At 40.4% G+C, this 15,888-nt stretch overlaps 1 protein-coding gene across 1 annotated transcript in view; it reads right to left on the bottom strand.

Annotated features, from left to right (window-relative positions):
• The window catches only part of Morc1 (MORC family CW-type zinc finger 1), a 181,174-nt gene that overhangs the window by 136,038 nt on the left and 29,248 nt on the right, over positions 1-15,888 (bottom strand). Inside the window, exon 8 of the mRNA XM_021209326.1 lies at positions 14,235-14,340. Coding sequence (XP_021064985.1) covers positions 14,235-14,340 — 106 coding nt within the window. The remainder of the gene's footprint in view (positions 1-14,234; positions 14,341-15,888) is intronic.

The raw sequence follows: 15,888 nt of genomic DNA, 5'->3' as shown, positions 1-15,888 counted from the left end.
CTGTGTAGCCCTGGCTGTCCTGGAACTCACTTTGTAGACCAGGTTGGCCTCGAACTCAGAAATCCGCCTGCCTCTGCCTCCCGAGTACTGGGATTAAAGGCGTGCACCACCACACCCAGCTTGGCAGTAGTATTTCTGTTTGTTTGGAGGCCCAGGGTAACTTTTTTGGAGAAAATCTGTGTAGTCCTGGCACTTGCTATGTATATACCAGGCTGGCCTCCATCTCACAGAGATCTTCCTGCCTCTGGCTCCTGAGTACTGGGATTAAAGGTTGTGTACCACCATGCCACACCTCAGGATAACTATGGTCCTGCAATTCTCTTGCCTCAGCCTCCTTACTACTGGGATTACAGATATGTTACTGTATCTAGATAATACTTCTACCTGTTGATGCTGAATTTATTAATTCAAAAAAATATTTGTAGGTAAACATACAGAGCATGTTGGTCAGAGGTCATCAAAACCCTCTCTTTTAGTTAGGGTTTTACTCCAGTGAAGAGGCACCATGACCAAGGCAACTCTGTAAGGACCTTTAACTGAGACTGGCTTATAGGTTCAGAGGTTCAGTCCATTATCAAGGCAGGAGGAGCTGAGAGTTCTACATCTTAATCTGTAGGTTGTTAGCAGAATACTGGCTTCCAGGCAGCTAGGACTAGAGTATTAAAGCCCACGCCTACAGTGATACACCTACTCCAACAAGGCCACACCTCTAAATAGTGCCATTCTCTGGGCCAAACATCACACCCTCCTTCTCTGGAAGGACTCCTGACTAAGATTTATCACTGGTCTGTAATGAGGATACACATAGGTACAAAGGAAAGTGGGGGAGTCTGGGGGAACCCATTTGCCAGCTTCTTATTTTCCTTTTTCATTTGTATCTGTTTTTTTCATTGCTAAAATGGAATATCTGATGGAAATAACTTAAAGGAGGAAGGATTTATTTGGGTTCTTAATTCCAGACACTTCTCTCCATGATCACTTGGCCTTGTACACTTAGAAAGAACATCATGGCGGCAAGAGTGTGTGGCTTTTCAGTACATGCCTGATCAGGTAGCAGAGAGCCCAATAGGACAGGGCCTTGCTAACATACTTCCAAGAGTCCCATCACAATGACTTACTTCCTCCAGCTCAGCTTCACTCCCTAAGCTTCCACAACCTCCGGGTAATACTGCCTCATGCTGCAAACCAAGGATTCAGTACATGAGCCTTTTGGTGAGACAATGTCCAAAGTATAACATTTCCCCCTCATGAAGGTCCACACAGCACTGCCATCCTCAGCTATGAAAACACAACAACATATGCACTGTGTCCCATCTGAGGACAGTTCCTGAAAGACTCAGTATACAAGATCAAGGTTTGTGGGACTCTAGCAGCATCAGCACCTGCTACCTATTGTGTGTCCAAGTTACAGAGTGCCAGGAGGAAAATGGGACTTTTATTGTAAGTCATTATCCCAGTTTCATTTCTGTAACTGTGAAAAACATCACGACAAAAAGCAACTTAGTAAAGATAGGAGTTTTTGGCTTGTAAATTTCAGGTCAGTTTATTGCTCTCTAAGAAGTCATGGCAGGGACTTAAATCTTCACATCCACTGTCAAGATCTGAGTGAGAGTGTAACACGGGAATCCTTGCCTACTTCCTCTCATCTAGCTTTTTCCTCTCTCATATACTTCAGGACTCTCAGCCTAGGGGATAGTGCTGCCCACAATGAGCTCAGCCTTCCTCTATCAACTAAAAATCAAGACAGTCCTCCACATGTACATATGCCACACCATGTACATCGGCCGGCCAGATATAGATAATTTCTAATTAAAACTCATTTCCTGGGCGACTGTAGTGTGTGACAAGTTGGCAATTAAAACTGACCAGTGCAGTCCTGCTCTTTGCATAATCTAGATGTAGTGACTCAAGTTTTCAGTTAAATGAAAGGTTTCTATTGGTGTTGGGAACTACTAGAAGCCAGCCAATGGTCACAGTGATAAGTCAGCTCATCTGAGGACTGATGCAGGCTTACCTCTTCTCTACTTCTGTCTTTTCTCAAGTTCCTGTTTGTGACAAACATAACAGAACTAGCTCTAATTTCTGAAGTCTGAGGTATAAAGCAAACAAGGCTAAATACAGAATGCAAAGGGTCTTCTTGTTCTGGGCAAATTAATGCTGTAGCCTCATCTCTTTCCAGCTTGGATAAACCAACTACTCTGAGTTCTCAAATATGGCTCACCCCATCTCATCTCAAGACCACGGGATGTCACTCTCGTTCACTCTTGGCTAGTTCTTTTCGACCTCTCTAGATGCACCCTTGAAATCTCACTTCTCTTGGAGTACTTCCTCACCTCCAGAGTGCTAGAGCCTGTGTGAGTCCCTTCTTCTTTACCTCGTGTCCCAGTGACTGTCTATACCTCTGTATTTTTCTCTCCATCAGGTTGTAAATTCCATGAATTAGTGACCTCATCCATTAAATAACTGGTTCTTGTGTGAATGAAGGATCATTCCCGGCTTCTCTTGCCTAGTTTAGAATGAGCAGCAGAGCAGTCCTCCTGTGATGAGGTCTTTTCATGGAAGATCATCTTCAGTGTTGATGCTATCCAATTGTAAATAAAGCTGTGCACTTGAGGGGCTGACAAAGAAACACCCTGTAGTCAGGATATCTTTAGAAGACAAAGGACTGTCTGCAGCTCTCCATCTGTAAGGACCCTCTTTGCATAAATTCTTCAAGGGCTTTTCTTGTCTCATTTCTGCACAAACATCCTTTCTGCCTCCGTGTGCTTTGCCAGGGGAGTTCATATCTCTATCACTGCATGGTTTCCTTCTTCACTTTCTATTTAATTAGCTCTGATAAGAAACTGAAGCAAGCCACTCTCCCCATCTCCAGCCCTCCCGATTCAGAGGCACGTGACAAGCAGGAGTAAAGAAAAGGCTACTTTAAAACTGAACTGAACTCTTGCTTGCAGAGTCTGGGGAATATGGTGGAGGAGAAGCAGATTAGAATCAGTGTCCTTTTCTCTGCTTAGACTTGAGAATTCTTAGAAGTCTGCCTGCAATTTGGCTTCCATGGTCTGCTGTGCCATCTGTGTAGCTTTCTTTACTTGACCTGTCCACATTCTTCTATTCCTGGGGCTGCTCCATGTACACCTTATATACATGTGGACTGACATAGTGGCTGCACAATAATTAATAATAATAATAATGATAATAGAACAGGGAAGAACAGAAATGTGAGGGTAAGCCATTACAGCCAGGTCTTGCCTTTATCTCCCAATTCAGATCCCTGGGGGTTGGAGTTTAGGAGCATGAATTCCTTAGATTCCTTCCCTCTATGAAGTTTGGAAGTCACAGCTTGGTAGACATAGCTGGCAGGAGATATGTAGGAAGAGAATCACTAGAAAGGAGAACATACTTATAGGTGTTTGAGACTAGAACACTATCTGAGAAAGCTAACTCCTATGTATAGCCACAAAGGAACCCAGACAACAGACTCCCATCCAAGCCATCGACTGAGCTATTCTTGTGCTATAGTATGAATGTCCCACAAAAATCCATGTTGAAACTTAAAGTCCACTGGTGACATTAAAAAGTGCAACCCCATGGGAACTATAAGAGAAAACTAAGTCATTAAATCCATTCATATAATCATACATTAATGGCTTAATAGGTTAGTGGTTATCTCCTGTGCAGGTCTGTTATAAAAGTACTTTTGTTTCTGTCTCTCTCACTGTGTGGTCCTCTCAGCTCTGTCTGATTGGGGTGTCATCTGATGGTTTGGGGCACAGGAGAAAGATTCCAACAGAAAGAAGACCTTTATCAGATATAAGCCCCTAGTCTTAGATCTTTCAGCTTCCAAATCATAAGTTAAGTAATCCTAGTCTCAATAAATAACCCATCCTTATGTATTCTAGTATAGCAACAGAAAAATAGGCTAAGGTACCTTATATAGACTATGGCTGGGTCTTGGGCTCTGAATTCCAGGTACAACATTAAGCTAAGTCCTTTTAGAGTGCCTCAGAGGTGTTATATGTTATGTATAAAATAGTTATATATGACAACCAAAATTGTGTTCCCATAAAACAGATGAGTTGTTAGATGTAACATTAACAGAGTCTATGTTATGCACACAAAAGGCTTCATGATGATTTTTTGACTAGTGTAAATTCTGAACTTTGAACAGACTTATTGAATGTTAGGTTGTAGATTATACCTAAGAGAAATGTCAACTGCAAGAGGTAACTTCAAAGAAAAGTCCTAAGCGACATGGGGTAATGAAAGTGCTTCTTTTGCAACTACCACAGGATGTCAGCAGCATGTAAGAACAGTCTGGAGCTGTCGCAGAGATGTATTCCCGCCAGCTTAGTTAAGATGTAAACTAGGATCATTATGGACGGCTGCCCAACGATTGCCCATTTAAAAACTGCTGGCAATGTGGCACCTAATTTCAAAACGTGACACAGGACAAAATCCTCACTATTTCTGTGCATTATAACAACATTCTGGAAGCTGGTGGAGGTGGCATTGAAGAGGCTCAGCCCTGATGCGCTCTAAAGATAAAGCAGGGCTTTATAAGGACAGTCAATTCCACAAGCTCTATTTTCTTCTCCTGGGGGTCAGTGCTTTCATTCCGTATTCTACATATTCAGGGCATTTAATTTATAATGTTTACAATATACTATTTCATTGAAGGTAATGTGAGCACAAGAAATCCTAGTATAAAACAGATCAGCTGCAATGAATTATGAGATCAAAACAAACAAACAAACAAAGCCCAAAGCATTAGAAAAAGATGCCTTAGAGGTGATCAGACCTCCAGAGTTTAAAATGGAAGAGACTTCAATTGTAACAAATACATCATATGGCTCTCCAGTGATCGTCAGGGATGCTGGGCAGTAGAAGCTATGATTAAGGCTTCCCAGTGCCTTCCTACCATATGCTTAGAGAATCACGTAGACAATAGCATTCCCATTAGTCACTTGAATCTAATTCATTTGTTGCTCCACATGTACCAGGCACTGGCTTAGTTTCCTACTGTACAAACCAATGCCATTGTAACAAATGCCAGGAAGAAGAGCTGTGGGGAGAAGTGGAACACAAGAGTGGGGGCAAACCACACTGAGATCTTCTACACATCAAGTGCTGCATCTCTTTTAGCTGAATGACATTCACATAAACTAGATGCTGTATAGCTGTGTTTTATACAAAGGAACGCAGGAGTTTAGAACCTTAGACAGCTGGTCACCGGAACAACAGCTCTCCATAACCACCTATGTACACATAAACTTGCATTGCTTCAACTTATTCATAGAGATCTGAATTTAATGATCTGGTGGCCCCACTTACTGATCCTGTCTATCACTATATATAGAATAAATTATATGGCATTAGGCAGCCAATAGCTCTTAGACATCCAATTAACCCTAATGTCTCTACTGGCAGCCCAGGCTATTATGTAAAGATTTGTTTTTTTTTTTTTTTTTTTTTTTTTTTTTTTTAATAAAGACATAAAATCCGGTTGTCAGAGTGAGCATACACATAGTCTCCAGATGAAACCCAAGACACTATTAGTATGGCCTGAGAGCCAAGGGCTTGAGGCTAGCCTGAAAGATCTGAGCATCCAAAATATTCACCCAATACAACTACAGTACAATCAAGCATTCTGTTGGAGCACAGTGGAATGCCAAAGGAGACTTTTTGTTTTGTTTTATTAAAGGTTAAAAAAGATTGGTCTGGTAGCTATTTAGGTATTAGGGACAGGTTTTGAGGACCAAGGGTAGGTGAAGAGAGACCTAGGTGACAATGGAAGTCGTGTTGCAAAAATGAAGCTGGACATGACTGGGTATGCACCAGAACATTATTCGTGCACGTGAATCTTTCTAGAGAGTGAAACCACTATGAAGTAACTGAGTATTAAAAATAAGACAAGGATTTGAAACACAAGTCATATGTAGTGGGGAATATAAAAGGTCCAGAGAAAAGGCTTAAAGCTACCTAAGGTGGAAGAGGAAATGATGATTATAAAAAGCTTAATATATCCTTCCAGTTTCCATCTGTGCCCAGAGCTGATCATGTGCTACAGCTCTCCATACCCAAATTCCTCGCAGAGAAATTTGATCTCCTAGGAGTACTGACACACAGGCTTGCAGGAGGGAGAAGCCATAGTCAGAGACTGCAAGACCTGAGATAACTGGATAGCAAGAGGAAAGAACAAGAATATAAGCAACAGAAATAAAGGCTACTTGACATCATCAGAACCCAGTTCTTCCACCACAGTGAGCCTTGGATACAACACACCAGAGAAGCAAGAGTCTCATTTAAAATTACATCTCATGATGATGATAGAGAATTTTAATAAGGACAAAAATAACTCCCTTAATACAGGAAGAAATACAAGAGAACACAGGCAAACAGGTAGGTAGAAGCCCTTAAAGAGGAAACACAGGTATCTCTTAAAGAATTACAGGAAAACTCAACAAAATAAGTGACAGAATTAGACAAAACCATCCAGGATCTAAAAATGTAAATAGAAACAATAAAGAAATCACANAGNGAGATAACCCTGGAGATAGAAAACCTAGGAAAGAGATCAGGAGTCATAGAGACAAGCATCACCAACAGAATACAAGAGATAGACGAGAGAATCTCAGGTGTAGAAGATATCATAGAAAACATTGACACAACAGTCAAAGAAAATGCAAAATGCAAAAAACTCCTAACCCCAAATATCCAGGAAATCCGGGACATAATGAGAAGACCAAACCTAAGGATAATAGGTATAGAAGAGAACGAACATTCACGACTTAAAGGGTAAATAAATATTTTCAAGAAAATTATACAAGAAAACTTCCTTGACCTAAAGAAAGAGATACCCATAAACATACAAGAAGTCTACAGAACACCAAATAGGTTGGACCAGAAAAGAAATTCCTCCCATTGCATAATAGTCAAAACACCAAATGCACAAAACACAGAAAGAATTTACAAACACTAAGAGAAAAAAGGTCAAGTAACATATAAATGCAGACCTATCATAATTATACCAGACTTCTCACCAGAAAGCTAGAAGATCCTGGACAGTTGTCATACAGACCCTAAGAGAACACAAATGCCAGCCCGGGATACTATACCAGCAAAACTCTTCAGTTAACATAGATGGAGAAACCAAAGTATTCCATGACAAAACCAAATTCACACAATACCTTTCAATAAATCCAGCCCTACAAAGGATAACAGATGGAAAATTCCAACATAGAAGGGACACCTTAGAAAAAACAAGGAAGTAATCTTCTTTCAAAAAAGCCAAAAGAAGATAGCCACGCAAACATAATTCCACCTCTGACAACAAAGAGAACAGGAAGGTGGATACTTCGTTCCTCCTTAGAATGGGGAACAAAATACCTATGGAGGGAGTAACAGAGACAAAGTTCAGAGCTGAGATGTAAATAAGGACCATTCAGAGACTGCCCCACCTGGGGATCCATCCCATAAACAGCCACCAAACCCAGACACTATTGCATATGCCAGCAAGATTTTGCTGACAGGACCCTGATATAGCTGTCTCTTGTGAGGCTATGCCAGTGCCTGACAAATACAGAAGTGGATGCTCACAGTTATCTATTGGATGGAACACAGGGCCCCCAATGGAGGAGCTAGAGAAAGTACCCAAGGAACTGAAGGGTCTGCAACCCTACAGGAGGAACAATAATATGAACTAACCAGTACCCCTAGAGCTTCTGTCTCTAGCTACATATGTAGCAGAAGATGGCCTAGTTGCCATCACTGGGAGGAGAGGCCCTTGGTCTTGCGAAGATTATATGCCCCAGTACAGGGAAATTCCAGGGCCAGGAAGCAGGAGTGGGTAGGTTGGGGAGCAGGGTTGGGGGAGGGTATATGGGACTTTCTGGATAGCATTTGAAATGTAAATGAAGGGCTGGAGAGATGGCTCAGTGGCTAAGAGCACCCAAACCCAGCAACCACATGGTGGTTCAAATATATATATATATATGAGGTTGAAATGTAAATGGAAAAAATAACTTAAAAAAAACAACAGGAAGCAACAATCACTTTTCCTTAATATCTTTTAACATCAATGGACTCAATTCCCCAATAAAAAGATATAGACTAAGAATATGTAAACAGGACCCAACATTTTGCTGCATACAGGAACCATACCTCAGTGACAAAGATAGACACTACCTCAGAGTAAAAGGCTGGAAAACAATTTTCCAAGCAAATGGTCCCAAGAAACAAGCTGGAGTAGCCATTCTAATATCAAATAAAATTGACTTTCAATGTAAAGTTATCAAAAAAGATAAGGTAGGACACTTCATACTCATCAAAGGTAAAATCTACAAAGAAGAACTCTCAATTCTGAACATCTATGCTCCAAACATAGGGGTATTCACATTTGTAAAAGAAAATTTACTAAAGCTCAAAGCACACATCGCACCTTACACAATAATAAAGAGAGACATAAACACCCCACTCTTAGCAATGAGCAGATCAAGAAAAAAGAAACTAAACAGAAACAGTGAAACTAGCAGAAGTTATGAGCCAAATAGATCTAACAGATATCTATAGAATATTTTATCCTAAAACAAAAGAATATACCTTCTTTTCAGCACCTCATGGTACCTGATCCAAAATTGACCATATAATCGGTCACAAAACAGGCCTCAAAGGATACAAGAAGACTGAAATAATCGCATGCATCCTGTCAGATCACCATGGAATAAGGTTGGTCTTCAATAACAACAAAAACAATAGAAAGCCCACATACACGTGGAAGCTGAACAACACTCGACTCAATGATAACTTGGTCAAGGAAGAAAGAAAGAAAGAAATTAAAGACTTTTTAGAGTTTAATGTAAATGAAGCCACAACAACCCAAACTAATGGGACACAATGAAAGCTAAGAGGAAAACTCATAGCTTTGAATGCCTCCAAAAAGAAACTAGAGAGAGCATACACTAGCAGTTTGACAGGACATGTGAAAGCTCTAGACCAAAAAGAAGCAAATACACCCAAGATGCTTAGAGGGCAAGAAATAAACTCAGGGCTGAAATCAACCAAATAGAAACAAAAAGAACTATACAAAGCATCAACCAAACCTTTGAGAAAATCAACAAGATAGATAAACCCTTAGCCAGACTAACCAGAGGGAACAGAGACTATCCAAATTAACAAAATCAGAAATGAAAAGGGAGACATAACAACAGAACCTGAGGAAATCCAAAAACTCCTCAGATCCTACTACAAAAGGCTATACTCAATAAAACTGGAAAATCTGGATAAAATGGACAATTTTCTCGATAGATACCATGTACCAAAGTTAAATCAGGGTCAAATAAATGATCTAAACAGTCCTATAATCCCCAAAGAAATAGAAGCACTCATTAATAGTCTCCCAAACAAAAAATAAGTCCACAAACAGAGAGGTTTAGTACAGAGTTCTATCCAACCTTCAAAGAAGACCTAATGCCAATACTCTTCAAACTAGTCCACAAAATAGAAACAGAAGGAACACTACCCAATTCATTCTATAAAGCCACAAATACTCTGATACCTAAACCACACAAAGATCCAACAAAGAAAGAGAACTTCAGACCAAATTCCCTTATGAACATTGATGCAAAAATACTCAATAAAATTCTTGACAATGGAATCCAAGAACACATCAAAACAATTATTCACCTCTATAAAGTAAGCTTCATCCCAGGGATGCAGGGATGGTTCAGTGTACAGAAATCCATCAATGTGATCCACTATATAGACAAACTCAAAAACAAAACAAAACAAAACAAAACAAACAAACAAAAAAAAAACCACATGATCATTTCATTAAATGCTGAGAAAGCATTTGACAAAATCCAACACCCCTTCATGATAAAAGTCTTGGAAAGATCAGGAATTCACGGTACATACCTAAACATAGTAAAAGCAATATACAGGAAACCAATAGCCAACATCATTCTAAATGGGGAGAAACTTGAAGCAATCACACTAAAATCAGGGACTAGACAAGGCTGCCCACTCTCTGCCTACCTAGTCAATATATTACTCGAAGTTCTAGCTGGAGCAATTAGACAAAAAAGGAGGTTTAAGGGATACAAATTGGAAAGGAAGAAGTCAAACTATCACTATTTGCAGATATGATAGTATACTTAAGTAACCCCAAAATTCCGCTAGAGAACTCCTAAAGCTGATAAACAACTTCAGCAAAGTGGCTAGATATAAAATTAACTCAAACAAATCAGTGGCCTTTCTCTACACAAAGGATAAACAGGCTGAGAAAGAAATAAGGGAAACAACACCCTTCATAATAGTCACAAATAATATAAAATACCTCGGTGTGACTCTAACCAAGGAAATGAAAGATCTGTATGATAAGAACTTCATGTCTCTGAAGAAAGAAATAGAAGAAAATCTCCCAAGATGGAAAGATCTCCCATGCTCATGGATTGGCAGAATTAATATAGTAAAAATGGCCATCCTGCTGAAAGCAATCTACAGATTCAATGCAATCCCCATCAAAATTCCAAATCAATTCTCCATAGAGTTAGAAAGAGCAATTTGCAAATTCATTTGGAATAACAAAAACCCCAGGATATGGAAAACTATTCTCAACAATAAAACAACTTCTGGGAGAATCACCATCCTTGACCTCAAGCTGTATTACAGAGCCATTGTGCTAAAAACTGTATGCTACTGGTACAAAGACGTGCAGGTAGATCAATGGAATAGAAATGAAGACCTAGAAATGAACTCACACACATATGGTCTCTTGATCGTTCACAAAGTAGCTAAAACCATCCAGTGGAAAAAAGACGGCATTTTCAACAAATGATTTTAGTTCAACTGGTGGTCAGCATGTAGAAGACTACAAATAGAGCCATTCTTATATCCTTGTACAAAGCTCAAGTCCAAGTGGATCAAGGACCTCCACATAAAACCAGATACANTAAAACTAATAGAAAAGAAAGTGGGGAAGAGCCTCGAGCACATGGGCACAGGGGGAAATTTCCTGAACAGAACACCAATGGCTTATGCTCTAAGATCAAGAATTGACAAATAGAACCTCATAAAACTACAAAGCTTCAGGGCTGGAGAGATGACTCAGCGGTTAAGAGCACCGACTGCTCTTTCAGAGGTCCTGAGTTTAAATCCCAGCAACCATATGGTGGCTCACAACCATCCATAACAAGATCTGATGCCCTCTTCTGGAGTTCTGGAGATAGCTACAGTGTACTTACATATAACAAATAAATAAATATTTAAAAAAAAAATCTGGGGGTACCCCAGCCCAAATCAGGCTAAATAAATAAATAAATAAAATTGTAAAGCATCTGTAAGACAAAGGATACTGTCAATAGGACAAAAAGGCAACCAACAGATTGGGAAAGGTTCCCAGGAATCAATGAGAGTGACCTTAGCTGAGACTCACAGCAGTGGGAATATGGACCCTGAAGAGGCCACCTCCTGTAGCCAGGCAGGAACCCCATTTGGAGTGATAGGGACACCAACCTATCCATAAAACTTCCAACCCAAAATTTATCCTGTCAACAGAAGTACAAGGAAAGGGATAGAGCAGAAACTGAGGGAATGGCCAACCAGTAACCAGCCCAACTTAAGCTCCATCTCATGGGCAAGCACCAGTTCCTAACACTATTTATGATACTCTGTTAAGCTTGCAGACAGAGCCTCATGGATCTTCTCACAGGTTCATTCCATCAGCAGCTGACTAAAACAGATGGAAAGACCCACAGCCAAACATTGGATGGAGCCTGGGGACTCTTATGGAAGAGAAGGAAGAACTACGGGCCCCAAAAAGGATAGGAACTCCACCGGAAGACCAACAGAGTAATCTAACATGGACCTTTGGGTCTCTCAGAGACTGAACCAACCAAAGAACATACATGTGCTGGACCTAGAACCTCTGCACATATGTAGCAAATGTGCAGCTCTATCTTCATGTGGGTCCCCCAACAACTGGAGCGAGGGCTATCTCTGAAGCTGTTGCCTATCTGTGGAATATGTTCCTTTAACTGGACTGCCTTGTCTGGCCTCAGAGGGAGAGGGTGTACCTAGCCCTGCAGAGACTTGAAGTGCCAAGATAGGGGGATAACCAGGAAGGGTCACCACCCTCTCAGAGGAGAAGGGAAGGGAGGTTGGGAGAGGAGCTCGTATGAGGGAGGGACCAGGACAGAAGGCAGCAATCAGAATGTAAAATGAATGAATGAATGAATGAATGAGTAAGTAAATTGTCAATTTCCTTACTCAAAACTATAAGATGTCTTAGGTCTGATTCACTTTATTTTGTATTGACTGCATGAATGTCTTGAGAAACTTCAGGCATCATTACACAATCTGGAAACAGCAGCGAGAACTTTCTCCCTCAACTTAGGTTGACACATTATTCCTCTAGTAATGTACTGTTTTCTGACATGAATATTGAAATGCCACGGCACTCTGACAGATAATGACTTGAAAATGTGTATTCAAAGCTTTTAAATAGCATGAAATATCAGTTCTGGAACCAACTGTTAAACAAAAGGGCAGGGGCAGTGGGAAGCGTGGCGAGTGTAATGGAGGTGCCCGTAACAACTCTGGCCTCCTCCATCTTGATATTGGCATATTAATACTGGCAAGGGGGTTCCCAGCACTACAGCAATTAGGCTGGATGCGGTTTTGTTTGGTTTTGTTTTTCTAAATGAACAAAATCCTCCCTATTTCTGTTTATTCAGAATTCCACATGTTATAAAACTGAGAAAAAATTACAAAAGATAATCCAAAAGAGCATTTATTTCAAACAATAAGCTAAAAAGAGACTTTCTAAGTTTCACCTCAAAGGTAAAGGAAACACTGCCCTCTGCTAAGCTGGTGTGTTTGCAAGAATAACAACACCTCAGGCTAAAACAATTCTGTTGAGTACAGTAGCTATTGGCTACTGGGCACCACTCTGAATTCCTGTGGGCTGTATGTCTGAAACATACTTTAGAGTCAAAGATGGGGGGGAGGGGGATACAAGAAACACATTTTTGGTATTTTTCATATTGAGACTGAAATTGAATTATTTTAGATACGTCAGATTAAATAAAACAATACTAAAATCATTTTCATGTGTTTCTTTTGACTTAACACACACAGCTAGTAAGAAATTTAAGATTAGACTAGCTAACAATACATAAAACAAATCGAATTATAGTAAATTACTTTGTTTTTTTAAAGGACTTAATTTTTATTTATGTGCTATGCATGTGACTCTGTGTATGACTGTGTGTATATATGTGTATGGGTGTGTGTGTGTGTGTGTTTTGTGTGTGTGTGTGTGTGTGTGTGTGTGTATGACTGTGTAGAAGTCAGAAGAAAGCATTTGATGCTCTGAAGTCAGAAATATAGACAGTTTTGAGCTGCCCAACTAGGCTGCTGGGAACAAGGCTCAGCTCCTCTGGAGGAGCAGCAGCCCTCCTCATCACAGAAGCCCTTGGGTTGCATTTGAAGTCCCTTTTAGGCCTTTAGTCCTACACTGAGATGTCTCATACCCTTTGGTTTGTTACTGAAAGCCTTGGTAAATTACTTTACAGCAACCTCACTTTCTTAAGAGATTCCACGTGAACCTTCTTCACTCTGTTCCATCTCATTCTGTTTACCTTGGGTCCATAGTAGATAAGAATGATGATCCTAATTCATTTGTTTACTACAGAAACAAGGGGAGTTCACACAAGGACACCTGAGCAGACAAACCCTGTAGTTGATTTCTCTCCATATTCTTTTCACTTTCGGTCATATTCTTCTTTGCTCCCTACTCTATCTGCAGACCCAACTCACATCTACCCACCTTTGTTGATTTGTGATAACCCTGAACTCTGACGTTGTTTGTTTTAATATATGTGAAATAGGAGTACACTTTTAAGGGGCTTCGTAAGTCTTATTACCCAATGAGATCGAATTGTTCTGGCATCTTGTCACCTGAGAAACATCTGGAATGTCTTATTCTCCAGCCTTGATATCCAGAGAGTCTGAATATGAAGTCTTGGTGAGGCCTATTTAAGAATCTGACAAGGTCATTGGAGGCTAGAGCTTGTTTGGGGGTGACCACCTCTCTGGCCTAATTTCCTTCTCTACTTGATATAAAATGAACTGTCACAGTGGTACCATGAGGGGCCTCATGTCTGCAGCTGGAATGCAGTCCTCCCAGCTCCAGCCCAGTGCCATGGGAGAAGGATGTTCTTCGATACACTAGTACTCACTCCTTCGGAGCCTCGGCAATCAGTATATCTTCTTTGTCAGTTGTAACATCCAACTCTGGTTCTCCGCTAAGCAGCAGCTTCAAGTTATAAATAATCAGCAAAGTTCCTGTAAAATCAAAAAACAAAAAACAAAAAAAAAAAAAAACAAAAAAAAAGGAAAATGGAAATATTGACTTGTCAGTTCTTCAAGACACTTTAATCACTTCAGCTGACTCTAGAGTGGTGATTCTCAATCACCCTAATGCTGTGACCCTTTAATGCAGATCCTCATGTTGTGGTGACAGAAGTTTGTTTTTATTGTTACTTTACAACTCTAATTCTGCTACTGTTATGAATTGTAATGTAAATATCTGCTATGCAGGATGTCTGATATGTGACCTCTGTGAAAGGGTCATTCAGCCCCCTAAAGAGGTTGTGACACACAAGTTGAGGATTACTGCTCTAGATCAAATTTCTTTTTTGCTTCAGCCAAACACATCTGGATAAAATGCAAGTCATGCTTTCTGGGAAATTATACTATCTGTCTGAGACTGCTGTACTTCCAGAATACACTACTCTAAGTACTATTAAATACTGTAAGACGTTCAAACATTGGCCCGCTTTTCATAATTTGCATTTTTTAGGAGCATGAGCCAAGTTTGTAATGTAGGTGAAACTCTCATCGGTGAAACTGAAACCAATGCAGTGAGAAAAAATTATGAGAAAATATTAGCTTAAAACTGTGTACTGAGTGTTGATTTTTGATTCTAGAGCTGGCACCAACAAACTATTCTGTATCAGTCAATCAGTATATATATTTTAGGGTTTGTATTGTCGCTGTCATAGTTACTCAAACTCAACTTGGTCACTGTTGGACCATGAAACCAGATAGAGAAAAGACAGAGGAATGAATGCAGTTATGTTCCAATAAAATGTGATGTATAAATACAGAGTGCCAAGAAAATCAGGTAGGCTACTTGCAGACAGTCTCTTCTCCCTCCATTCTCTGAGATCTAATCCCCTAGCCTCAACTGCTGTTCTGCATCAGAACACCCGTGGAAGCCTTCCCTGTTGCCCTACTCTCATCTCCTGTGGAAACCAACACAGATATTCCCCTTGTAACATCCCTACCCGACTCATTGCTTTGTCTCAGACCCCAACCCAAGCAGGCAGCCCATACTAACTAATCCAAAGCCCGCCCATGCCAGTGAACAAGTAGGCTGATGGCAGATCTACACTTGCTCCAGTTTCCCTTATCTCTCTGATCCGCTAACCCAACAAATCACAAATATCTCCTCCCCCAGCTTTCACTACCCAAAACGCATCCCATCATTCCAGCCTCTAACACCAGCAAGCAATCATTGGGCACACACCAGCTGAACAGTCTGGGAAAACAGGTCCATGGAAAATTTCTTTCCAGGTAGCATATAGACACCACATCTAGGAAGGAAGCATGAACCAAGGAACAAAACACACACACAACAGAGACAAAACAAGATATCATTACCCAGACCTTTAATCACTCCAATTCCAGATGCCTAGATGTCAGCATAAAAATACAGTCAATAACATCCAGGAATATATGTCTCCACTGGAACCCAGCTACCCTACCACATCAGGCACTGATTATTCCAAAATAGCTGAAGGCCAATAAAAAGACCTATAAACAGCCTGT

The sequence above is a fragment of the Mus pahari genome, chromosome 12, assembly GCF_900095145.1.
Source record: "Mus pahari chromosome 12, PAHARI_EIJ_v1.1, whole genome shotgun sequence".
Classification (NCBI taxonomy): Eukaryota; Metazoa; Chordata; class Mammalia; order Rodentia; family Muridae; genus Mus; species Mus pahari.
Note: the sequence above shows the minus strand (reverse complement) of the source record. Positions and strands in the feature narration are given on the sequence as shown.